Source organism: Chanos chanos, chromosome 15 (genome assembly GCF_902362185.1).
Source record: "Chanos chanos chromosome 15, fChaCha1.1, whole genome shotgun sequence".
Classification (NCBI taxonomy): Eukaryota; Metazoa; Chordata; class Actinopteri; order Gonorynchiformes; family Chanidae; genus Chanos; species Chanos chanos.
The window spans coordinates 15,660,977-15,688,004 of NC_044509.1; the positions used below are offsets into that span (position 1 = coordinate 15,660,977).

The window sequence follows — 27,028 nt, forward strand, 5'->3', positions numbered from 1 at the left end:
AAGAAAAATTGCTTTTTTTCCCGGCCTTGTAAGAGCAAAGTGCATTGAGCACAACCTCTTTAAAAAGAAAGAGAGAAAGGGAGAGTTTGAGAAAGAGAGAGAGAGGTTTGAGAGGCTAAGACCCATCCGGACCTGAAGGGTACCAGCACTGTTAGGTGCACGAGTGTGGAATGGTTGCCTGTGTGTTTTGTTTGGTGTCCAGAGCTCAGCGGCTCAGTGAAGTGTGTGTCATCAAACAATGTCGAATCAGAAAAAAACCCAGAGAGAGAATGAGAGAGTGAGAGAGAGAGAGGTTGCGGGAATGCTTTAGGAAAGATCAGACTTAATCCAGAGCAGTACTGATACTCAGAGCCTGGTGGTCACTGTGATCAAGGGCCTGCCGCAGGGAGGGCAGTGTTCCAGTAGGGGGCAGTGTGAAGAGCACAGGCTGAACCTGGGGAACACTCAGCTTTTTTTTTCCTGTGGCTAAGGGGCAGGAAGGCCCTGTTTAAGAATCTTCTCCATCACATTTTCCTTTGCTCTTAATCTTTCACTGTTGTAAATTAGTTGCAGTTTATTTTAACACTTTAGTCACCAGGCAACATCCTTCAGATAAATCTGTTGACAAAAGGTTTTGTCTTTTGGGCGTCAGAATTCTCCCGTCTTAAACGGACCCACACACCTGGCTCGCGTCAGCGTGCAAATGTCACTCTTTCCACTTTGTTTTGAGTTTTTATTTTTTTTCTCGATTTTTCACTCCACCCAGTCGATCTTATACGTCTGAAATGAGTACATCAGCCCCTTTAGTTCATATGTGAATAAGCTTTATTTTTCAACTTCCAACACCATTTTCATCAAACTCTGCAGGAGTAAGCTTAGCAAAGCAGTAATGTGTAAGTGTTTGAACAAAAAAACACTCAAGAGGCCAAACACTGCAGTTCACTGGGAGTATCTTAAAACGACAGGATAGCTTTGTATAAACACTGTTATTTCACAAACTACCAAAAAAAAAAAAAAAAGGCAAAAAAAGGCAGCTAAACTTTTATCAGTGTGGAATATGAAGTTTTAATATGATTTGTGGCAAGTAGCATAACTTTCATATAACTATACTTTTCATACGCTTCATATACTTTCCATTACAAACTATATGCAGCTGTGATGGGACACCAGTGAGTGCAGAAATTTCTCCTTTTAAGTTTTACAAACTGACAGATATGGTGATCCTTGACACGCACTCAAACAGAAAGAAAAATATTTTAAAAATAATAATAATAATAATAGTTAAAAAAAAAAAAAAAAGCATTATGAAGGACCTCTGATGTGTTTTCCTGCTCTTCATTATCAACATCGGTCCTTGAACAGAAGGTTTGGCTGTGTTGGTTTGGACGTGCTTTTCTGAAAGGGGCGGGAAGAACCCATTGGAGAGCGCTAGGTTTTTGAAGATGGCGTGAGAAACGTTACAGAACAGGAACCACCTCACAACCCATGAACACTGTGCACACTCCTCCTTTGGTTTTGTGTTCTTTTTTTTTTTTTTTTCTTCCCCCCATACCAGAGACTGTTTCCAGTTACAGCCAAGCACCCACCATGCAACACTTCTGAGACTGTATTTTAGGAAGGGGGACACACTCCCCCACCCCCTCCTGCAATTTTTCGTTTTGAACAAGGATTCTGTGTTATTTCCAGCGCGCAATTTTGTGTTTCAGCGTGGCGTGTTTTGATTTGATGCCGTCGTTTTATTTGATGGACTGATCGTATTGTACCGATGTGCTTTCAAAAGTGCAAGAGTAGAAATACCTAATATGCATGTCTTTACCGCGTGATTGTACCTTTTCTGTTTGATGTGATTTTTTTGACTTTGATGTGATTATTTGTTGTTGAATGACTCTTTCTGCTCTTACGCATGGGCTGGATATTTGGGCAAAAAGTGGTATTTTAGACTCTGGTTTTCTTTGTTTGTTTGTTTGTTTGTCTGTTTAATCACTTGCATATCGTCTCTGACTAGACAGTTTTCACAGAGAACTTGGGTCAGTCCCCAATCATCCAGATTTCTAACTAGGATCCACAGAAAAAAAAGGCTTCCACATTCAACAACCTCCAACGATGCATTTTTACAATATTTACACAGAGCTGCAATAAAGGTTTTGTTTTAAGTTCTGCATTTGTAGAAACTCTGTTTATTTCTGTCTCGATGGCTTCGCTTAATTACCCTTATAAGTGATTTTTAGGATCTGTATATCTTTTGTCACTTTGCTGGTCCACATTCGCTTTGAACAAGAAGAAAATATGTATCTTTATAAATGACATTTCTATAATTTGTCTGGTTGATTACAAAAACCAGCAAGGCCTGGAGCAGCAGTCAGACATGGTAATTTATGACATCTTTGATTTGGAAATAATCGTTCTCAAGTGGACAGACGATTGTAACCATTCATTTGCCTTAATGCTGTGAATCAACCTGTACCAGCTAAAATATTAAACCATTCAAAACTGTTCATGGGATTTTGGGGGAAAAAAATAAAAGTATTCTCTAGCAAAACTTCTCTATCATGTTTTGTTTAGTATGTCAATTTCTGAACCATCACAAAGAGTCCGAGTGGTTTGCAACACAAGTAGGACACAAGCACCAAAAAAGCATGGTTTATTGTTATGTTTTCCATATTTTCATTCTGTCTGTTTTTTGTGTAATCTACAAAATACAGACCTTAAATTCAGTTAGACATGAAAAAATCTGTGCAAACTGTTTAGAACATTTCTCTTTAAATATAGCGTCATAAACACGAGGTCAATACAAATAAAAACAAAACAAAACAAAAAAAAACAGTGAAACAACAAAGTCAAACAGGAAAATCAATTTTAAAAATACTGAAGGTTATAAACAAAATCAAAATTCACTACATGTTTGGTTTTCAGTTCCAGTTACAGTACAAAGTCTAGAGGGTAAGAAGAATTAGTGAGTTCCATCTTTAGGTAGGATTTTGGTTCTGATATGAATGTTCTTTAGATGTGGTTTGTTACGGTCCAGATTGACAACCTCGGGTTGGTGCTGTAAAAACAAGTCTCCTCCCTCAAAGACATATTGTTCTATGCCTTTTTTTTCTCTCCTCCAAATTGTGACACAGGACTGACTAGGTGTTCATGAACAATGCTCTCAAAATCACAAGGCTCAGTATGTCTCAGCAATCTTAAAATCGTTTAAATAAAACCTCGTATAAAAAAAAAAAAAAGAGGGTTTCAGACTGTTCTGTGGCAGTGGCTGTTTACTTTAATTCCAGGTTAGATAAAAAAACAAAAAGAATGAATAATATTTCATATTTAGTAAAAGGTAGGGGTAAGTTTTACATTGCTAAGAAGCGATTCAGTTTCATCTAAATTTAGGTTAGTTCTACAGAAACGAGGGATCATTTCCCATGATAAATAGTCTGTTTTAATACAGCACAACATTGAGACAGATACCAAACACGCGCCGTGCCTGATGTAGGTCGGGACTGCATGGCAATTAGCTGGACGATCGAGAATAAGGGGTAGTGATGTTCCCAGAATGCCTTTCCCCACTCTGTAAAGGCTCGTCGTGACCGTAATCTCAATCTAGTGTGAGTCATAGTTGAAAAAAGGGCTGGGCACATGTAAACACGTTTTACCAATCCTCTTGTCCCTTTCTATTCAAATACAGCTCTCACAAACAGATCCGCAAACAGTACATAACAAATAGTGACACTATATATATATATATTATTAATGAACAAAACAGACACAATATGAAGACTTGGATCTGATGTCACTTCAAGTGGACTGTTTTAGGGGCTCTGTGTTTGTTTACGTGTTGTGAACATGTGAATATATATGTGTCATATGTTTTTATGGTGAACAAATGCTCTCCTCCATGACGAGTGACCGTATTGTTGGAATGTTTCAGAAGTTCCTACTAAGTAAACAAAAATGTTACTAATACTTTTCTTAACACTTTCTTTTCTTGCTGCAAAAGCTTCTGGTTTGTTGCATTAACTGCACAATTGCTGCTCCCAGCTCTAATTAAGTGAGAAAACACCCAGCGTGTTGCAGACCCTTAAACAGGCTACGCTAAACATTTCAAACTCTCTTTTAAACAATGTGGCAATAAAACTCATTACAAATAAACCCAAGGCACAAACAGGTTTTCTGAAGCTGATACACTAAGGCAGTGGTCCTCAACCCCAGTTCCTGAGGACCCCCTGGCCCCCTGCACGGCTTTGTTTTAACTCTTCATTATCACAGTTAATTGAGCTAATTCAAGGGCTTGATGATTAATTGATCAGTGGAATCAGGTGTGTCAGTCCTGAGTTAAAGCAAAGACATGCAGGACAGGTGGTCCTCAGGACCGGAGTTGAGAGCCGCCGCACTAAGGTGAACGCAATACTAACAGGTTAACACCAGTGTTTCCCATTCCTGCTCAGGGAGGCTTCAAGCGCTACACGTTGTCAACTCTCCCTGCTCTCACCCACCTGGCCCAACTCGTCGACAAATTTAGCGGGCAGATGAGTTGACCTATAAAGCTGTATCAGGTGTGTTTGAGCACGAGGGACTTATGTAGAGATTCAAGTGCAGGACTGGGCAGCTCTGGTTTATCGGGCAGTATTTGAGGTTTTGATAAAATGAGTTAAAGAAGCCAATAGCTTGAAGATACTGTACATAGAATTTAAGTCTCTAATGTAAAGTGCAAGTTATAAAAAACACCGTTTTTTTTGTGCTTCCTTATCCTCCAAACCTTAACCAATCATGTGTTACACACTTGGGGCTGCAATGCTGAGTTTGTTGCTGGTGGAGGTTTTGTGTTTTTTTTTTTTTTGTTTTTTTAGACAAATACTATAAAATGCTAATTCATGTCGCCTGGAGAATAATGCTACACGTCCGAGTCCAAATGTGAACAACTCGGTGTTATGATACTTTTCCCTCTTAGTTTCTGTAGGACAGTCACTTACTTTTCATCAGATTCAGTAGGTGTTTCCACTTATCAGCTATTTCATGTGTGTAACGCATGCAGTAAAAAATCTCATTTCATCCAAAAGTTCAGAATGTTTCCAAATAAGCAAAGATACTTTCAGTAACAGATGCCCTGTAAAAAATCACACAATGACTTTCCAACATTTTGGCTTCAAAAAAAATAATCCCAGAGATTAAAAATAAAATGTCCAAAAAAGGTCCTTTTTTCATCTATAAAAGAAGGAAGCAAAGCAAAACGTAATTTGTGAATTGGTCGCTAAAGTCAGGAAAGAGTGGTTGAGTGTGTGAGTGACAGAAAAGATGACCAATCAGCAGGCACTACTAGCTGACGTGCCGCAGAGCTCGGTGCCAAAAGCTGACTCCAGAGAACCGGAATCTGTGTCCATAGAGGTGTCCCTAGCAATATGAGTGCCGTTTCCTGTGTGTGTACACACAACAGGATAGGACGGTGTCCGGTGGTTACTGATTTCCGTAGCGATGAAAAGATGCTGCTATATATAACTTTAAGGCATTGTTATTGATGGCTCTGTTGTCCCTAAGACAACGTTTCCAAAATACCAAGTGCAGACCCTCCAAAGAGATCCCATTGTCATTTTACACTCTGTCTCAAATGCTAAAAAAAAAAAATAAAAAGAATTAGACAGGCAAAAACGTAAAGGAGTCAGGCGCATCCACACCATACACTCACAGGCCTCTGTCGACATGCTAACCTGATTAGGACTCGTTCTCCATGGTCTACTGTGACATTTGTCCTCCCTCTGGAAGAAAAGAGTTTCTGCAGGTTAGGGATCAAACCAGTCAAGAGCGATTGAGCGAACGAATTCACGAAAGGAACAAGTAATGACTTAATGAAAAGCTCAACACACCCGTTGGTTTTCTACTGCTGCCATCTTTGTTTCGTCACCTTGCACGTCGTTGCCGAGGAGATGGTTCTGAGATTCGCTTAGCGGTTTGGAGTTCGTTTGCCCGTCAACACTACTGATTGACCAACAATTGGACTGATATTGGTCAAGTGAAAGAACAACTGCTTGCTGTCATCTCCCGTGCTATAGAAACAATAGTACGTACCTTTTAGAGTTGACCCTGGTGCTCCACACTGCCCTGCTCGGGGGTCAACGTTTACAAAGCGAGTGGGGAACGTGTAGCCGTCTCCTAGACTGAGAAGAATAAGACATAAAGGAGTTCATTGCTCTGTCCAGCAGCACTGGTCTGAATAAACAGTTTAAAGTGCAGCTTTAGCCTGCCCCCTTTACCTGGTGTAAACAGGTAAGCACCAGTACTTCTTCTGGTACACCAAACACCTGGAGTGACGTTTTTGCGGAAACCCAGGGTAAAGCCGTCTATCTGCACCGTGTCTGAAGACAGGCGGCCCGGAAAAGCCTCTGAATGCGGAGAAAAGACAGACAGAACACGCTGGGTTGCTCGCTTGGTCTGGATTCACAGATGTATGTTGGCAAATGGAAGTATATGTATGTTTATATACACATTAATAATAATCAAAGCACTGTTATCAAAGTACTGTTATCAAAACTTTTGACAATTTCAACTTTTTTTCAAATACTAGCTTTTCGGAATATTTCACTTTTCCAGAGACATAAAACACACAGACTCAACGAAAGAGAGGAGAGAGAGAGAGAAAGACAAAAAGAAAGGTGAGAAAGACTGGCAGGTCACTGATAGGGCAGTACCTATGGTGGTTCTGTTCTTGGCGACGAGCCAGAGGTGGTAGCTGAAGAGCGACAGGATGCTGATGAAAAACATGCTCGCCACAAAGAAAAGAAACAAGACGTTGGAATTTGGCGTGCGTGTCGGGGCAGCTGATTCTGCACAGGAACGGTCACAATGGTTAGCATGTTGCTCGAGTTACGCGGTAAAATCCCTTTATTTCACAGTTAAGCGCTCAGTCTTCGTGGTCCACAGACAGCTTACAGATGTGGACGGGACATATCGAGTGTGATACAAGAACACTATTAGCAAAGGAGGGACAGAGAACTAACCTACTCTGTTTTACAGAGCAGCAAGCTGACAGAAAAAAAACCCCAAAAGAACAACACTGTCACAGGGACTAAACAATCAGCCAGAAAGGTCAGGTTTCCGTTTCCTTTCAGCTTTAGAAACTGCTAACACCTTTTGTCTAGGAACAGTCTCCTCGAAAACCACGGGGAGAGAAACAGAGAAGCAGAGAGCATGAGACATGAGCAGGGAAGTGTTTACCTTACAGTGTTCAGCAGCTTTCCAACGGCAAAGCTTCAGACAAAGTGTTAAAGACACAGACATATGTTAGCTTCAGAAGCAAAGTCTCACACTTTCACACATGCACACAAGTCAGCAAGCACATGCCTTCACACACTCAAAGTCGCACAGTACACAGAAACACCTAAACACATGCGCACACACACACACAAAGCCAAACATGCACAAGTGCTCTCTCTCTCTCTCTCTCTCTTTAACTCTCTCTCTCTCTCCACACACTTACATTACTTTTCCACATTCAACATAAGGCAACATGCACTCCAAATCCAGACAAACACTTTTGTTAAACCACTGCAGATGTGGCTGGGCAGCGTGTGAATTTGGGGCTAGTGGTGTGGCTAGGCCATGTGTGGTGGTTGGGCCGTGTGTGTGGTAGCTGGGCGGTGTGTGTGGCGGCTGGGCGGTGTGTGTGGTAGCTGGGCGGTGTGTGTGGTAGCTGGGGCGGTGTGTGTGGTGGCTGGGCGGTGTGTGTGTGTGTTGCTGGGCCGTGTGTGTGGCTGGGCGGTGTGTGTGGTGGCTGGGCGGTGTGTGTGTTGTGGGCTGGGGCGGTGTGTGTGGTAGCTGGGCGGTGTGTGTGGCGGCTGGGCGGTGTGTGTGTGTGTGTGTGTGTGGCTGGGCGGTGTGTGTGGCGGCTGGGCGGTGTGTGTGGTGGCTGGGCGGTGTGTGTGTGTGTGTGTGGCTGGGCGGTGTGTGTGGTGGCTGGGCGGTGTGTGTGTGGCTGGGCGGTGTGTGTGGTAGCTGGGCGGTGTGTGTGGTGGCTGGGCGGTGTGTGTGTGTGTGTGTGTGTGTGTGTGTGACTGGGTGGTGTGTGTGTGTGTGTGTGTGTGTGGCTGGGCGGTGTGTGTGGTGGCTGGGCGGTGTGTGTGGTGGCTGGGCGGTGTGTGTGGTAGCTGGGCGGTGTGTGTGGTGGCTGGGCGGTGTGTGTGTGTTGCTGGGCGGTGTGTGTGGTAGCTGGGCGGTGTGTGTGGTGGCTGGGCGGTGTGTGTGTGGCTGGGCGGTGTGTGGTGTGGCTGGGCGGTGTGTGTGGTGGCTGGGCGGTGTGTGTGTGTTGGGCGGTGTGTGTGTGTGTGTGTGCTGGGCGGTGTGTGTGGTGGCTGGGCGGTGTGTGTGTGTGTGGTGGCTGGGCAGTGTGTGTGTGTGTGGTAGCTGGGCGGTGGTGTGGTGGTTGGGCGGTGTGTGTGTGGTGGCTGGGCGGTGTGTGTGGTGGCTGGGCGGTGTGTGGTGTGGCTGGGCGGTGTGTGTGTGTGGCTGGGCGGTGTGTGTGGTAGCTGGGCGGTGTGTGTGTGTGGTGGCTGGGCGGTGTGTGTGTGTTGCTGGGCGGTGTGTGTGTGTGTGTGGCAGCTGGGCGGTGTGTGTGTGTGGCTGGGCGGTGTGTGTGTGTGTGTGGTAGCTGGGGTGTGTGTGGTGGCTGGGCGGTGTGTGTGTGTGTGGTAGCTGGGCGGTGTGTGGTGTGGCTGGGCGGTGTGTGTGGCTGGGCGGTGTGTGTGGTGGCTGGGCGGTGTGTGTGTGGTAGCTGGGCGGTGTGTGTGTGGTGGCTGGGCGGTGTGTGTGTGTGGTAGCTGGGCGGTGTGTGTGGTGGCTGGGCGGTGTGTGTGTGGCTGGGCGGTGTGTGGTGTGGCTGGGCGGTGTGTGTGGTAGCTGGGCGGTGTGTGTGTGTTGCTGGGCGGTGTGTGTGTGTGGCTGGGCGGTGTGTGTGGTGGCTGGGCGTGTGTGTGTGTGTGGTGGCTGGGCGGTGTGTGTGTGGTAGCTGGGCGGTGTGTGTGTGGTGGCTGGGCGGTGTGTGTGTGTGGTAGCTGGGCGGTGTGTGTGGTGGCTGGGCGGTGTGTGTGTGGCTGGGGTGTGTGGTGTGGTGGGGCGGTGTGTGTGGTAGCTGGGCGGTGTGTGTGGTAGCTGGGCGGTGTGTGTGTGCTGGGCGGTGTGTGTGGGCTGGCTGGGTGTGTGTGTGTGGCTGGGCGGTGTGTGTGTGGCTGGGCGGTGTGTGTGTGTGGCTGGGCGGGTGTGTGTGTTGCTGGGCGGGGTGTGTGTGGTGGGCGTGTGGTGGGCGGCGGTGTGTGTGGTGGCTGGGCGGTGTGTGTGGCTGGGTGGTGTGTGTGTGTGGCTGGGCGGTGTGTGTGTGTTGCTGGGCGGTGTGTGTGGTGGCTGGGCGGTGTGTGTGGTGGCTGGGCGGTGTGTGTGGTGGCTGGGCGGTGTGTGTGTGTGGCTGGGCGGTGTGTGTGGTGGCTGGGCGGTGTGTGTGTGGTGGCTGGGCGGTGTGTGTGGTGGTGGGCGGTGTGTGTGTGTGGTGGCTGGGCGGTGCGTGTGTGGTTGGGTGGTGTGTGTGTGGTAGCTGGGCGGTGTGTGTGTGGCTGGGCGGTGTGTGTGGTAGCTGGGCGGTGTGTGTGTGTTGCTGGGCGTGTGTGTGGTGGCTGGGCGGTGTGTGTGGTAGCTGGGCGGTGTGTGTGTGTGGCTGGGCGGTGTGTGTGGTGGCTGGGCGGTGTGTGTGTGTGGCTGGGCGGTGTGTGTGGTGGCTGGGCGGTGTGTGTGGTGGCTGGGCGGTGTGTGTGTGGTAGCTGGGCGGTGTGTGTGGTAGCTGGGCGGTGTGTGTGTGGCTGGGCGCTGTGTGGCTGTGTGATGCAGACACGGAAAACACAGCAAAGCAGAAGGAAGAGCGGGAATGCAGCGACTCAGCTGACGGCTTGTACTCACTGTCCAAAATTTGATGAAGTATTGCAGAACAGTGGCAGCGATGAAGACACAGTAGAGCATGGAATAGCCCAGGAACAGGACAAAATACTTATAGTTTGAGAATCCCACGCAGTTGTTAACCCTAAGCAGAGAAGACAGAGAGTGCTAACCTTACACACTTTTCCCAATATAATAAACCCACTGATCATTCTGAAACAGAGACCAGGCTGGTTTCATCCTTACACACACTCATTACAGCTTTAAGAGAGCACAAAAGCAGACTCGGGCCAAAGCACTCATCTGTTAAATGGGATCAAATAATCAAATTAAGAGGAGGCAGCCGCAACGCTGGGTGTCAAAAGTAGACAAGGAGACGCAACTGAGCTGTGGATTTTGGATTAACAATTTGGGTTAATCCCTCTGCCGGCATTAAGAGGACATCAATACCCATTCAGTCCAATCCACTTGTTTATTTAATTCCCTCGTTTCTGTTTTGTGCTGGGAATGCTACGTCTGTATGAGGTCAATGATGACAAATATATTATATGTATACATACATATATACATGTATGTACACACACACACACACACACACACTGTACATATAAAAAGAGAGCATAATTTTAAACTGAACATTAAGGTAAGACTTTGCAGTCCCATGCACTTAAACAGAATGACTTACCATGGACAATGATGGTCCATTTTCAGCACACACCTGAGTGAGGATAAGAAGCAGAACAATTGTAACATCAACAGATAACATGAGGGAGGGAGAGAGAGAGAGAGAGAGAGAGAGAGAGAGAGAGAGAGAGAAATGGAGTGTTGAAGAGATGGAGAGAGACACAGTTTGTACAAGACGAGATGTGGTTGACTTACGTGTCACAGGTGGAGCAGTGATGACAGCGGTCAGGTTTAATCAGCTGACATCGGTCACAGTACCTGATGGCTGAGCAGAAGCACACACACACACACACACACAAAAATCAACATTCATCATTTATCAGCCAGGAGCTTTGAAACACACAAAACGAGATGAATGGTCAAATAAAGTTGACTGAGATCCATTTTCACAAAGCTCACATCAAAAACAGTAATTGCATCCTTAAATACCGCACTCTAACCCATCTGAGATGGGGGCACTGGTATGAGGTTAGATACTGTGCTATTTACAGAGGGTGTGGTTAGAGGTTCGACTATAAAAAGAGGCACCAGGGGTGGGGTATGAATGGGGGGGGGCAGGGTACTTACCCCCAGATCCAGTGCGTGTGTATACGGGCAAGTCTCTGGCCACTCTCTTCAGAATCTCCTGCTGAGGCCTCGGGCGTTCCTCTTTCTCATACTGCTCCCTGTCAGCTTTGGGCAGGCAGAACTGACAGAGAGACAGAGAGAGAGAGACGGCGAGTGATAAAAGTCTCTCACACACACACACACACACACACACACACACACACACACAAAAGACTACCACAAAGGAATTCACACATGGTTTCTAAGACTCGCTGACACATGCGGAAGCCGTACAATACATTACACGAACGCCTCAAGAAAAATGGCACTTTTCTTTTTTTTTCTGTTTCTCTCTGTCATCCTCCCATCCTGTTCTCTGTCATTATGTACTGTGGTCAGGTAACTACAGGGCAGACAGGCAGACAGACAGACAGACAGACAGACAGACACCCAACAGAAACAAACCGTGGTCAGGGTCGTGTCTGTAGCTGTGAATTCTGACTCATTCGTCTTGACATAAGACATACAGTATTTTCACCGCACAGAGAATACAGAGAAAAGAAAACAAATACTGGGGAAAGAAAACAGAATACAGAGAAAAAGAAAAACGAATACAGAGAAAAGAAAACGAATACAGAGAAAAGAGGAACAGAATACAGAGAAAGAAAACAAATACAGAGAAAAGAAAAAGGAATACTAGGGAGAAGAAAACAAATACTGTGGAAAAGAAGACGGTATGTCAGCAGATACTTAGCAGCATGAAAAGATTGACAGAGAAAGACATGTATGCCAGAGGAAAGACAGACAGAGAGAGAGAGAGAAAGTGTGAGAGAGAAAGTGTGAGAGAGGGAGAGAAAGTGTGAAAGAGGGAGGGAGAGAAAGAGAGAAGGAGAGAGAGAGAGAGAGAGAGAGAGAGACAAAGAGATGAATAACATAAAAACTGTACCTCTTTGGATGGATTCACAGGTTTGGTGATGATAGTTTTCCAGTACGACCACATGAACATGATAAAGCAGATATGAAAGACCACCAGGTACATCACTGTGCATCAAATCAAATCAAACCAAATGAAATCAGAGAGAAAGAAAACAATAATTAGACTTAAAAAAAAAGCATCCCTGAAAGGCAAAGATCTATGTCAATATTTCCCACAACCATATTCATAACTCTGTATTCAAATGCCCATTCTCAAAGTGTACTTATACACTCCACAAATAAAAAGGAATGAACTGTAATGAGCTTCCTGTATGGCTCCTATAGCTTCATTACAACTCTGTTATTTCAGACACATTTCTTATATGCATCCCTACACATGAAATGAAAGAGTTATCAGTTCCCTTGGGCCTAACACAGTCTAATTACACTCTACAGTACAGTCTAATTCAAAGAGCTGCTCCTCTGACTCTCTGTGTGACTTTCTGTTTGCGTCATTTTCACAAAGATAAATAAATAAAAACCGAAATTTCTAGAGCCTCAGATGACATCATCTAATGCACTCAACAATCACATCTTTAGCCGGGGAAAGGCACTGATACGTGCGCTTTCATTTGTGATCGTGAGGGAGCGGGCCCTTGAGATAACTTGTAAAGCCACTCTCAAGACAATCATATGAATGCTAAGACTTAAGGAGATCGAAGCTACAGTCTATTTAAAGAAGGAGTACACTCTCTCTCAGACCAGTGTGACAATATTGCTGCAGTTGAGAAGTACCAAACTCACCCTGCTCCTCAGTATTTGAGATTGTGTCTGCAGGAACATGGGGGAGAGAGAGAGAGAGAGAGAGAGAGAAGGGAGGGGGTCAGTGGTTAAAAATGCATTTCCCTCTGAACAGTACAGTCAGTGCACTTTTCATATAACCATGGACCAGATGCTGAGTAGCAACGTTTCGTGGCCTCCTCGCGTCTCCTTCTCCACCTCCTCATAACCATAGTCGGCCCAGTCAGGGAGCCAACTGCCTGGCGGTGCCAGCTGGGAGGCCGCCCATCAGAGACCGCCTTGTCTGTAACTGTTGAAGGGAATCCCCTGTGTCCATGACAACTGACTGACAGGTGCACGTCACGTTAACAGGACCAGCTGCACTCTCATATCCCCCACCCCTCAGTGGAGAACACAAACCAGACTTGTTGTAAGGACAAATCAACATCTGGAAGCAAGTAAGAGGCATTGTTCAGTAGTAGAGGATAGCTATTAGGAGAGGAGGAGGAGGAGGAGGAGTCATGGTTTGGTTCTGTACAGAGGAAAGTTAGGGGCGAGTACAGGAGCTGCCCAGAGTGGAGGACTCTATGAGAAGTGTGCAACATAGTGCATAGTGCCACTGTACCCTTTAAATATTACAGAGGAGCTCTAACTGATCAGCACCACGAGATTAAACCATTATGTAAATTATACAGTCGTGATAAAAGAACACGTTTTTGACAGTCCTGCTGAAACCAATTCTGCATTTTTTAAAATTACACCAATAACTAGGCAGTAAGGTAACAATATCGTCAGGATTACCTTCAGAGGAATATGTGTGATGTGCGTGCGTGCGCGCTTCGAGCTGAGCTTCGCTCAGTGTAGACTATGTAGATGGGGGTGAGTCATCTACATAGTGTAAACTGAGCGACGCGGTTTCTAAATCGCCTTTAATCATTCATATTTTCTGTGTATTCAAGTATGGAAGAAATCAGTGGTAAACTGTAATAACTCAGTAAATACATTTGTCCCTGAGCTTTTCCGAAGGATAGCATTTTACTGAAACACACACGTACGATTAAAGCACCGAAAGCATTTTTCTAACAAGCCGAGAAGTTCCAAAGTGAAGAAATGAGAGCTATAAAGTAATCGTACCCAAGACATTGTGCAATGAATGTTAAACAAAGGAAAGGAAACAAATAAGACCAAATGTACACTGCAATCACAGCAATCAAAAAATTCAGTTGAGAAACGTTACTAAACTTATTCCCTCATTATAAAATATGTGAGAACAGATTATCCTGTCGGTCCGTGGTAGACAGGACAGCAAAAGCAGCCACAACAGTGAAGGACTGACTTTAATAAATTACAAAGACTGGTGAAACAAAACGGTGTCACACCGTTAAATCCATACATTGGTTGTTTTGATACTGTAGTTCAGTAAAACAACAGCATTTCGGCAAGATTGGTACCAGCCGGTTACAGTCACCCTACCCCGTTCACTTCCTGCAGCTACAGCCCGTTAAGTAGCCGGCAACTTTCCCTGCTGTGACCGGCAAAACAAACGACAGATAAAATCATCCCAATTTTTTCATTACTTACATAAGCAGAGCTCCATGACATAGGCGTAATAGGACCAGCATACGACCAAGTTTATGAAAATAACAGGTATCCAAGATAAACCCCGTTGACAGCATCTTAGTACGTGAGAGGGCGCCATGTTTAATCCGCCTTTGGAGAGGGTGCTTGTGACGTAGCTGGCTCGAGCGCTCGTTCGATGCTGCATGCACTGAAACAAAGAGCCGTTAAATCTCCAACGTTTTCTGGGAATGAGGTCCCGCATAATTTTAATGACAATGCCAATACAGGGATTAAAATAAAGACGAGCGTTTTAAAATATATCCCTCACATTCTAAGTATGTGATTATGTGTCCTTTTTACTGTTTGTTATTCCCATTTCGTTATGTCTGGTCGAGAAAACATCACAAAATAAAAAAGAATGCATCTTGAACTAAACGGGAAATTCGGGATTTAGAATAATAAAATGAAGGAGATTACATAGGCCTACATACACAAGCCTTAGGGTTAAATAGCCTGAATAGCTTTTGTCACCTTCCCCGTAAGTGTCAAGTAGTTTACACAGATTATGGAGCAGCTGGAACTCAGACCAGTACGTGTTTAGGAGGCATTACCCTTCGTGGTCAGTAGATGGTAGTAACAGACCGGCGGATACTCTACGAAACTGGAGAAAAGGAGTGTCACGGGACACCCGAATAGCGGCAAAGTTGCATCAAGCCTGTTGTGTGTTACTGCAGAAATATGCAAGTATTGTATAATATGAGCGCCTTTTTAGGGGGCAGCTGTGGCCTAAGATTAGTGAAGCGAACTTGGTACCGAAATATGCACGACTGAAGAAGTGTCCTTGAGCCAGGCACCTAACTCCAACTGCTACCCGGGCGCTGCGGTTGTGGCTGCCCACTGCTCCGGGTGTGTGTGTATGCTCACGGGCCCAAGTGTGCGTGCGTGCGCTTGTGTGTTCACCGCTACCTTGGATGGGGTTAAAATGCAGAGGTCAGATTTGGTTATTGTGTGGATTTATAAAGGAAGAACTTAAGTTTTAACGCGAAGACTCTGAACGAATGAAATATATCTGCATTGCTTCACGTTTTCCATGTATATTTTCCTAAATCCACTAATCTCTCTGCAATACCACCAGGTGTACCCAGTCCTGAATCTCAAAATGCCAGAAAATCACTCCTCTTTCAAAGTCACTGAGATCTCTGATTTGCTAACTAGCCATAGCCCACCAAAAATGACCGGCTGGTCAAGTCGAGTTATTTGTTAAATGACTGTTAATTGCTTAATTAAGCCGAGACTAACACCTGTGTGGAAGTACCCACTTTTTATACATTGGGCTTATCATTCACTCAAACGTTTCTTTTATTTAGGTCGTTACCTGTGTCGTTCAGGTACTTTCAATTCTCTACGACATTTTCTTTTCTCCCGAATCAACTTGTAGTTTTTTAATTGTATTTATTTCTTTATTTAATTGAGGAGTCAGTGTCATCGCTGAAACAAAGGCCTCATCTGTCCTCATTGCTTCTCCGCTCACATGAGGCTTTAAAGATAGGGATGTCTTGTGCTGGACCTGATTTAGAACAGGCTCAGGCACAACGGTTCAGCGGCGGGAAGAAAAGACACGCTTTCTCTCGTTAAGGAGAACAGTTTCTACCATATCCTATCAGAATTCGATGTAGGCTATAGCGACGATGGTCCGTTTATTAACGCGCTTACGGGTGTAAACACCTTAGGCCAAGTTACTGGTGTCAAATACAATTTGAGCACCTTAATTTTGTTTTATGCTTTTAGCTTTTACGAATAGTAAATAAATATACAGGTACGGTGAGGATTGACGGACGGTTTGTGTTGTTTTATGAGAGTAGCTCAGAGGATGCCCTGTGTCTACTACACTCCCCCTCTCGCTTTGCCTCCTGCTGAATGACCTGAATGTGGGGTCTCGTCTGAGTCATTAACAGGCTCCTCCTCCACCTCCTGCGGTAACACAGTGAGGAATGGAGGACAGAGTTGTGTCATGTCATAATTCAATTTCCTAAACGTAATTTGGAGTATAAATGGGTTTTAAGCTTTCAGTGCAACACCCCAGGCATTGAGGTTTTTTTTTTCTCTTTTTAAATGTCATGGACCAAACAGACCTAAATACATTTTAAAAAGGATTAAAATTAAACAATCAATACATCTGTTCATTAAGATGTTTCCTTATCTTGCTGTGTGTGTGTGTGTGTGTGTGTGTGTGTGTGTGTGTGCACGCGCACATGTGGCATATTTATAATTACATATATATGTTTATATCAAGCCTATTACGATTTGGTTTGCCTGCTTGAATCTCTGTGGGGTCTTTCTGTGCAGTTCTCTTTGGCCTGGTGCCCTTGTTCAGCAAGCTCTGATGAAAGCTCCACTTAAGGGTTGAATGTAGACATTGTTTTGTTTCAATGATGTGGAAACGAGAGCGCGAGAGAGAGAGACAGAGAGAGAGAGAGTGTTCTTAAAAGTAGGGAATACAGTTTGGAGGAGGGAGGCAGTGAGGAAAGATGAGAGGATATTTGATGAGACTACAGAGAAGTAGATATCGTTATGGTAACTAAGGGATGGAGAGATGTAATGGGGGGGGGGGTGATGAGATGGATGGAACTGAGAGAGAGGAAGAGGAAGAAGAGATGATAATACTGATGTTAAGATGAAGAGATTTGCGTAAGGAATGAGTGCAAACAGGGGACGGCCTTAATGACACAGACACTCTTATCACTCTGGAGATCATATCTGACAAAGCCGTAGACACACGGGATGAGCAAGCAAGCACAGTTAGGAACACATTCTGTATTCTCTGGGGAGGTGTGTGTGTTTGTGTGTGTGTGTGTGTGTGTGTGTGTGTGGTCTTTAGGGGAAACGCAGGAGGAGTTGAGAGAGTAGGGCGTGGAGAAATGATGTTTTATATTACAGTGCTCTCCATCATGAAAGAGCAAATGCACTATTTATTCACATTAAAGCCACAACATGCTAGATTTATAACATCCTGTGTTTCAGCTTCCAGTAATGCCCCAGATGTACATTAATCCAATAGGCGAAAGCCTATTGTTCAGATCTGTAGAAGTGTCTTCAGTGGAAATCGTGCTCTAAATAGTTTGTTTGTAAATGTGTCTGACTGATTATTATAATCTGTGTGAGTATTCATTGCTTTGTGTTGTATTTTTTGTGATGTGAAACAGCAGTGAAATGACTACTTTGATATATCAGTAGTACAAAACTGAGTAGGTGAGAGACAAAGAGAGAGTGACAGATGGGGGGAACAGAGAGAGAAAGAGACAGACAGACAGAAGAAGAGGGAGCAAGAGAGGGAGAATGAGACCGAAAAAGAGAGAGAGACATGGGAAGACAGGAGGGCAGAGAGAGTGAGAGCGTTGTGTATAGGATGATGACAGCCCGTGGCTCTGCTCCATTGCTGACGAAAGCTGCTTAGTCCCTCAGTTGCCATGGAGACCAGCAGTGAGAGGAGAGAGAGAGAGCGAGAGAGAGAGAGAGAGGGCGGAGGCAAGAGAGGGAGGAACAGAACAGCAAGGGAGCTGAAGAGGAGTGCTAGACTGAAGGAGAAAAACGATAGGAGAGAGAAAGATACACATTAGACAGACGACAGCTATTCAGCAAAGAGAAGAAAGGTAAAGCAAAAAAAAAATTAATTATACTGCAGTAAATAAATACTTATATATTATCTACGCTTATCAACCTGCCGTGTGAAAGAGAGATACTGAGAGAGAGAGGGAGAGAGAGAATAATTGTGCAAATATGGATGTACAGTCGGAGAGCTGCGAACCTCCGCCATGTGACCCACAGCCTCAAGGTAAAATCAGAAAAGCATTCAAGCTGTTTGGTAAGCGCAAGCCAGGCAGCGGCGTCAGCAGCATCTTCTCTGTGCGTAGCAAAGGTGAGAGTGGCCCCAAATTGTCCATCTCCAGGAGCAAGACGCTGGACGGATTAACGGAGACGCCTGCACCGGAGGCAGAGCCTGAGCGTGTGGACCTGGAGCAGGATGGAGAGAGCCAGAAGGAGGACCAGAAGGAGGAGAGCACGGAAAAGGAGCCAGGGAGCAAAATCTCCAATCTGGACGCGACACCCGCACGACAGTCCATCTCCTCCGTGACCTCAGCCAAGTCTCTGAGCTTCCTCACGCTGCTCCGACGGAGCCGAAAGGGAGGTGGCGGGGGCGAGCGGCAGGCACAGACAGAATCCCACCGACCTGGACGGCAACGCAAGGGCCTTAAGGGCCTGTTTGGCAGCGTACGTTGGCACCGATCGGAAAAGGAGGAGAGCGAGGAGGCTCCACCTGGCCCTCTCCTCCTGGCGTCTCGCTCCAACAGTGTGGAAATCATCAAGGAGGACCTGACTCTGACCCCCAGGCCCACGCCACGTGCCTTGGATGGCCCGGAATCAGAGGAGCAGCCTCTCACTTCGCAGGACAGCCTACCCACCAAGGAAGGCCCAGGAAAGGTGAGCGAGTCCAAACCTACATCACAGCCGTCCTCCACATCCACCTCAGAGCCCACAAATAATCGGCTGAGTACGTTGCTTTCCGACATTTCATGCATTCTGAGCTTTGAGTCGCTGTCAGGGTGTGGAGATATCGTAGCAGATGTCGAAGCAGAATGGGTCAAAGCCAGCAGCAGAGTCGAAGGAGCAGTCAGGTCAGCAGTCATAGATGAGGAAAATGAAGAGAAGGTCTCACCTACAGGGATTTCAGCCAAACCTGCACCCCCTCCTATCACAAAGCCCATCGTTTCCTCTTCGTCTACTCCTGCCCCTTTGACAAAACCTACCCCTTCACCTGCACCCGTAATTTCACCTACAACAACAAAATCAGGCTCCAAAACTACTCCTGTGGATAAACTTTCTCCTACATCTGCTGCAACCAAAATTACGTCTACTGTTTCTGCAACTTCTACAACCAAACCCATTCTAGCCCCAGCTGCTACAAAACCTTTTTCAACAGCTGTCACGACATCTAAGCCAACTCCTAGTGTTACTACGGGAGGAAAACCTATCTCCCCTCCAACATCTGCAAGTAAACCCACCCCTATAGCAACAAACAAACCTGCCCCGAAACTTGAAACGACGATTAAATTAGCAACTAGCCCCAAGTCCAAAACTGGCCTTGTAACTGCACCAACTCCTGAAACAACACAATCTGCTGCTCAAACAACAAAACCGGGCCCCGTTTCTGTTTCTGGCCAAATTGACAAAAGTGAGCTTGCCCCTGCTTCCATTAAGGCTGTTGTGTCTGAACCCATCCCTCCTCCCATCACTAAGCCCCCGCCTCCGACAGTTTCTCCACCGTATGGCCCTCCTCAGCCAAAACCCCAACCTGCAACATCCCCTACCCCTACAACTACTGAAATAGGAAAACCCTTGACTGTTACGACTCAGGAACCTCCAAAACTTGTGACTTCAGTCGCCACCCCTAAGACTTCTCCAATGCCCACGATCAGTCCAGATCTACCCCTCACCACTTCATCTGCACCTACCTCTCCCCCCATTCCGTCTCCCCTTGTGACCACACCAGCTCCCATTCCTACTCCCACCACTGCCCCAAGCCTGGCTCCCTCCTCAAAACCTCCATCTGCACCTGCTCCAACTCCTGTTCCTTACACAAAAACTCCTCCTGCCCCGGTTCCACCTGCCACTTCTGTATCTCCCCCTCCCCCTTCCCCTACCCCTGCTCCTAAATCTTCTCCCACCATTCTTCCATCCATAGCTCCACCTTCCGTACCTGCACCTTCGCCTCCTTCTCCTGCTACATCCTTGCCTGCACCTTCTCCTGGCCTAGAAAAAGGCCAGACCCCTACTCCAAAAAAAGAGGAGGAACTAGAAAATACTAGTCGCATCAGGGGCAAAGACATCACCAGTCGAGTTGAGGTGGACAACAAAGACATGCAAGACGTATTACACATGCAGCCTCCAAGGGCGGAGTGTTTCGAGGTTCACCTGAGTCACCCTCCCGTCGCCCCCCAAGGGCCCTTGGCTGAGAAGAAGAGCACTGCGGTGAAACCGGCTGTACTCAGTAAGATCCCCGTTAGTGGGGGGGGCAAACCAGGAAAACTGCATGCCAGAGAGGTTCAGCCGAACGGGGACCTGCCGACCCCAGTGCATGAGGAGGAAAGCCAACAAATTATTTTACAGGACAACATTTGCCAAGATGAGGCTGTCTCCCCCACCATGGTAACCCATGACCATGAGGATAGCGCAGAAATCAAACTCAGCCCTCCACTCCAGCCATCCTCTGTGCACACCTCAAAGGGAGCTAGCAGCTTACCAAGAGATTCCAAGATCCCTGTCAAACAGGGCTCAGCACCAATGTACCACTCGGTCCAGGGAAAGGCCGCGGCCATACGCTCCAAGATCCCCGTGTCCAAAGTGCCAGTTCGTCGGACAAGCAGTAAAGGAGCGTCCACTGCGACGACGGCTGCCACTCGACAGTTTCCGGAAGGCAGAAAATGAACTCGAGTTGAAAAAAAGAGTCAAAACAGAAAAACAAAAAACTGTTTAACGGTCACAAACATTCCACTTGCAGCTGTCGTACTAAAGCCAAGGCAGAGACCTGCCTGCTCGGGCTCAGTCTCTCAAAGCAAAACCTTCTCACAGGAAACAGCAGGATTACCGGGGACTGAACTAATCTGTATTGATGATGATACTGTTCAACTACTGTATTTTACTGGGTGTTTCTCTATATATATCTTGTCACTGGAAGAGATACTGATCCTGCAGTCAACAACCCTGTGTCATAACAACAGGGCATACAGAGAGCTTACACTGAGGTCGTGCTGATCCAACGCCCCCCCCCCCCCCCCCCCCCCCCCCCCCACACACACACACACACACACACACACACATGCACCTATACACATAAACAGAGAGGCAAGGGCTAGAGCACAACGCCTCTCATTTGGGACGGAGAACTGCGGCGAGTTACCCCAAAGGCCCATCCCCAACAACAGGAGCACCTCGAACGACGAGTGTGGAGTACAGCCACTCATGACAGCTCAATGGAAAGTGAGCAATCTGACAGGGGAAAGAACAGGTGACCATGTGGGCAGAGGAAGCGACGATATGGCAGAGTGTTGTGGGTTTTTTTTTTTAAAAATGCCCAGGTCTGAAACAGCAGAGGTCTCAAAGTGTTATCACTGAAGGTGCTTTTTTTTTTCTTCTTTTTTCTTTTTTTTTTTTTTTTTACAACCTGCCACACTGCAGTCAGTCAGACTTTTCTAAGAGATGGACAGTCTTTCTAGCTTTTGTTACTCTTTTTTGTAAATTGTTCTGTGTTCTGTGTCATCACCAACTACTTTTTTTCCCAACAGCAAAGCTTGGGCACTGGTTTTGACTTTTTTTGTTTTTTTGGGGGGGAAGAAGCAGCGCCTCTCTCTCTGCATAAACACCAAGACAGGATATTCCACAGTATCTCTGAATGTATGTAGCAGAAAGCATGCCCTACGTTGAAACAGAGAGGAGTCATCTCTCTTCTCCTTTTCCCATCCTTATCCTCTCACAGTATATCTCTTCATTATCATTTTTATTTACACTGTGTCAAACCACACAGTGCCTGCCTGCCAGGAACTATGGGTGCAAGTCATGAAAGAACTGCATGGCCTGACTGATGGATATGACTCACTCAGTGGACTCAATGGATTTGACTATCACTCTTTCTCTCTGGTGTGAATTTGGGTAAGACAGTTTTGTCTATGGCTTTGGACAATGGTAGGACTGTTTCATTGATAATGTGAACAGTTGATAAGACTGTGTGGGTGTTGAGTGGGTGTTGTCAGGTTTTGGATGCGTAGATCTCTTTAATTCATGCGTGTCAGATTAAGATCTATTAATTTGACATTCTCATGCATAGTAGAGGACTATTTTTGTGTGTGTATATCTCAGTGTTGTTCTGTTTCCTATTTAATCAATAAAACATGACTATAGTTAGCGCTGTCTGTCACGTAAGCTGTTTTTAGAAACCTGAGTAGATCATAAGGTGTTTTGAATTTGAGCAGCATAAGTATGAGGACTGATTACAACAACAAAGACAAGATTTGTCAGCAAACCTTCGTAGATAATTGACACCCTCATTGTACTGTAAAAGATACAGACATGCAAGCAAGCAAGCAGGCACTCGGACACACACATGCACACACACACAGTCACTCTCTCACAAGAGGAGGAGCAAGTTCCATTCTAAGCAGGTTGTGTAACTTGATTTTTTGGGTGGGGGGGGGGGGGGTGGCATGGGTAACTGCACATGGATGATGTCATTTTTGACCGAAAGAGCAAGACCAAAGAAATGGAAGTGAAAAGAAGAGACTTATGTGCGTGTGTGTGTGCATGTCTGTTTTTACGTGAGAGAAAGAGAGAACAATATGAATAGAAAAATGGAGTAATGACAGGGTCTGCACAGAGTGGGGTGACCAGCACATCTCCGGCATGTCCTCCGCTGCAGCAGCATTATGTAACTCTTACCCTGATATAACAGAGGACAGTGTGGACAGAGCAGGCTCCTTGCAGCTGCCCTCTTTTGGAGTAAAAAAAAACTCTTTACTTCTCTCTCAGTCACTTGCTTTCTCTGCCTGTCTGTCTGTCTGTCTGTCTGTCTCTCTCTCTTTCTCTTTCTCCACATACACTGGACTATAAGGTTCTTCAAAGGGAGCAGTGAATGCTGTTACGCTTAAAAACCCACTGACCTGGATAACAAATGCATAAATGTCAGCGAAGCCTGGTCAGTGAGCTGTGGAGTGAAACGCTGTAGGAACGCTGACATCCAGCTCTACTGTACCGTAACTCAGCACCGACTCTGTAAAAAGGTCTTAATGGAGTATTATCCAGCCAATGATTAATTCTATAGAAACTCAATATTGCTACTCTCCTTATACAAGTCTCTGTGGATCAGTTGATTGGGCAACGCTAATAACATTAAATAAAGATTAAGAGAGAGGGAGAACAGTACAGCAAGGAGGAGAGGAGAGGAGGAAATGGGCAGAGAAGCTGGTGGAGGCGTGTTTTGGACGGCTGTGGTGTTGTTAGTCCAGATATACAGGCTGTATGTAACCTGTCCTGTTGGATTCGAAACAGGGAAATATACAACGAATAAATCAGGGCAGAGAAATAGAGATTACGAAAGCCTGAGGACTAGACCTTAGTCACAGGGACCAGATTGGGAGCTGATATGAATCATGGGGTGTGAAGGGGAGGAGAGGAGAGGGGAGGGGGATGGGGGGTGGGGGGGTCTGTAGTTTTGCAAAAAGGCAAAAAAGAAAAAGAAACAAAGGCTGGATATTTATAGACAGAGTTTCTGAGTGCAGACGGAGCCTTGGCCGGAGCACAAACGGAGCTCTGTTCCTGTTACCGAATCCCAGGGCCCTGGAGCTGAGCAGAGGGGAGAGCGTTTCACTGGAAAAACACGCGGTCCTCACCACCTCAGAGACGGAATTAGTCTTACAAGACCCCAGCTAGCGATAATGCGAACCTGCATTGTTTGTGGAGCGCTGAACCCCTGAGGTCTGCATGGGGGAGAGATGAAAACAAGAGAGACCAGGGGCTGGAGAGGAGAGGAGATCGAGCACAAACAAACAAACATACAGAATAAACAGATTGTGTACGTTAGTGTAAGAAATTAAAGGTGCTACTCTCACACAGTGTAAAGTCATAGTTTGATCACAGTAGTCCACCCAAGCAGGTGCAAGCTGGAGGCAGAGCATCTTAGAGTGGATTAGGATGTGGTGCTGATGAGAGTGCAGAGCAGGTTGCCATAGTGTCGTCACATAGTGTAGAAACGTCCAGAGACTCTCTGTGTTCTCACTCTCTAAGAATTACGCGCCATGTATGCAACTTTTGTAGCCTATCTCAGGTGTGCAGACTGCTCTAGTTCTCAGAGAGGAACTAGATCTGAAAGAGAGAGCACAGTGACCCTCACTATAGGACTGCCACAGAGAGACAAAGAGGCATTTCCTATGAATTTGCTCATGAGAACCTGTAAAAAAAAAAAAAAAAAAGTCAAAAAGAAGTCTCTTTTTTGTACCAATTTAAAGAAGTTTGGCTAAACTGGATGTGAAATGTGTGACATAATGTGTGATTAGAATGATATATTATATATATATATAGAATTATATATTCCAGATTACTCTCTAATCTAATCCCGCTGGACCTGCGCGTGTGTATCTGAATGAATCACGTGCTGCATAACATCTGCGGCGTACGTCAGGTGTGTTGATTGCTCTAATTCTCAGGGAGAGATGAGCTGTGAAACAGAGGACGGTCGGTGACTTCCAGGTCACGCCGTCACAGGACTCCACAGCACTGTTTTATCACACACATATTGACAGGGACCGCCAGAGATCCGTCCGAAGGCTTAAACTTGTGTTTAGGAATTAAAGATACCCTGCAGCCGCGGCCCCACTGTAATCTGAATGTGTATAAACACTGCACTCTAATCTTTCAGATTAAGGCATTTTGTAAAGAGTCTTTTACAATGGCAATGCTGTGATAAACACCACTAGGGGAGAAAAAAAAAACATATTACGTGATGCGTAATGCATGTCTCTTGTCTGTTAGACTTACAGCTTAACAATGCAAGCATGTGTTCTGCTTCCATCAGCCTGTAAACAGCCTTACCAGTGCATTAAAACATACTGCTTCTGTGTCGGTCATATTCAAGGTCAGTTATTATAAAATAACTGTTGTTCCTAACTGAGATGATTAAAGGACTCGGTGTGTGTGTGTGTGTGTGTGTGTTCTTGTTTGTGATTTCGTACAAGGGCAATGTGTGTTTGTGTGTGTGTCTGAATGCCTTGAGTGAAAAGATGTGCTCTGTTTGTCTAATTTTGCATGCCTCACTTACAAAGTCTCCATGGCAACCCTACTGGGTCAGCCAATGGGGGCCCTGGGAATGCATAGGGGTGTGGCTAAGACACAAACACATGCACACATAGAATCTAAATTGAAAACACTTAAACCGTGATTATTACCCCACTTCGGATACAGGTGAACATTAGCCTGATCAACACAACAGCCAATTAATTCCTCTTCCAGTATGGTCTGGCCCAGCTGAGCTTGTTAGTGAGTGCGACAGATGGGGGGGAGCAGAAGAAAATGTGGGTGTATGTAACTAACTGGGTCACAGGTTCTCACGTGAGACTGCTGCTTAGTGAACATGAGCCTGTCTTAGCTGTGGACACAGAGGTTTCCATGCGTGTAAAGCAACAACATAACATCCGCACTGAGATGATTCATAGAAACGTGACAGAAACGTTCACCGCATGACTCATCGACAAATAATGTTTCTGCAATGAATAAATAAATAAACAAACAAACACACACACAAACACATACTCTTACCTCACGCACACATGCACATACATACACCAAGTTCTTTCCACCTGTAGTAATCCAGCTGATCAGTCGCAACCCAGTAACGCAGCCAGGTAAAATGGTTTGTCCACGGCTTAATGGTTTTTAGGAGAAACAAGATTTGGAACAAGTAGATAAAATGTAGAGAACGTGATGTAGTGACATCATAATAACAGTAGAACAGGATTCTCAATGCTGTTGGTGCATAGTGTGGTGTTTTTATTGTTTGGTTATGTAAAATAAAAACACATACCAAAAACATGCTCGATTAAAAAAAAAACAAAAAAAAAAACAACTATAACAATATATTTTAGCAATTAAAATTATACTTCATTACAAAAATATCGTGATATAAATTTAAACGGTAGAAATTGCATATGCCACATTTTTCCCCTCCTACGTTTAATTTCTAACCAGAAACTGAGGGAGTTGTGTGACAAAAGCCCAGTACCTGGAATGGTTTGCAAATAAGACATTAAGAAACACTAATGTGGCTAAACATAGCTTCCATAAAACAGTCATTTCATTCGTTCATATTTCACGTCCATAATACCGTCACTTATCACCTGCCGCTGACCTTTGACCCAACCCAAAACCACCCGACTCACAACATCCACCATGGTCTCTCTCTATCTGAGGGGTTTTAATCAATCCGTACCAAGAAAATTAGGATCTCTGGCTTTTAGGTCCGTGTTACCCCACCCTGCCTCTGGTCACCCCCTGCACAGCATGTTTTAGTTTTAGGGCTATCACTGCACAACGCGGTTTAGGACTGTCACTGCTCTAACACACCCGATTCCCCTCATAAGCCCATTACCCGGTGCCTGGTTAGCAGAATCAGGTGTGTTAGAGCAGGGTGAGACCTGATACATGCAGGGATGAGGGTGTGTGTGTGTGAGGACAGCCTGGGAAACCACTGCTTTAAGGTAAATAATTCATTTTTATCCGTTCAAGCATATACTTCTCCGTGCTGTCAAACTGGGGGGGCACTGCTATGTCACGTACCTGCACCGCACAACACTGTTACACGAAAAAAAGTGAACCCACGTACTTCAGTTACAGCCCCTCCCCCCAACACAGCCCCTCACCCCACCACCACCCTGTAACCTCGCATCACAGTGTCAGTTACCCCGTGGATGCTGGACGTTGCCATGACAATGCAGTTATTTGTAGATTGTCGTTGTTAAGGATATTGTCTGAGGAGACAGTGACCGATCAGTCTTGCTGTGTTTGTGAAGCCCTTTTACACAGCGACTGTAAACAAGAACTGACCGTGAGTTCCTCAGTTCAGCCATACGCA

General features: G+C 45.6%; 2 protein-coding genes across 2 annotated transcripts; one reads left to right on the forward strand and one right to left on the reverse strand.

Annotated features, from left to right (window-relative positions):
• Positions 1-5,267: 5,267 nt before the first annotated feature.
• zdhhc20a (zDHHC palmitoyltransferase 20a) lies at positions 5,268-14,497 on the reverse strand. Its single transcript, XM_030792280.1, is given in 14 exon segments — positions 5,268-5,377; positions 5,864-5,990; positions 6,065-6,116; positions 6,213-6,265; positions 6,268-6,341; positions 6,648-6,770; positions 7,164-7,206; positions 9,898-10,018; positions 10,559-10,591; positions 10,753-10,822; positions 11,125-11,245; positions 12,050-12,144; positions 12,823-12,849; positions 14,380-14,497. Coding segments are annotated over 14 exon segments (1,167 nt in total).
• A 3,638-nt stretch (positions 14,498-18,135) lies between these two features.
• Positions 18,136-20,841, forward strand: LOC115828320 (APC membrane recruitment protein 2-like). The gene is made up of 2 exons (XM_030792281.1): positions 18,136-19,171; positions 19,283-20,841. The coding sequence occupies exons 1-2, from the start codon at positions 18,136-18,138 to the stop codon at positions 20,839-20,841; spliced, it is 2,595 nt and encodes an 864-aa protein (XP_030648141.1).
• The last annotated feature ends 6,187 nt before the right edge of the window (positions 20,842-27,028 follow it).

Coding starts and splice junctions, on each gene's coding strand:
- LOC115828320 (XM_030792281.1), top strand. CDS start 18,136: ATGGATGTACAGTCGGAGAGCTGCGAACCTCCGCCATGTGACCCACAG. Junction 19,172..19,282: donor GACAAAACCTACCCCTTCAC/CTGCACCCGTAA, acceptor CTGTTTCTGCAA/CTTCTACAACCAAACCCATT.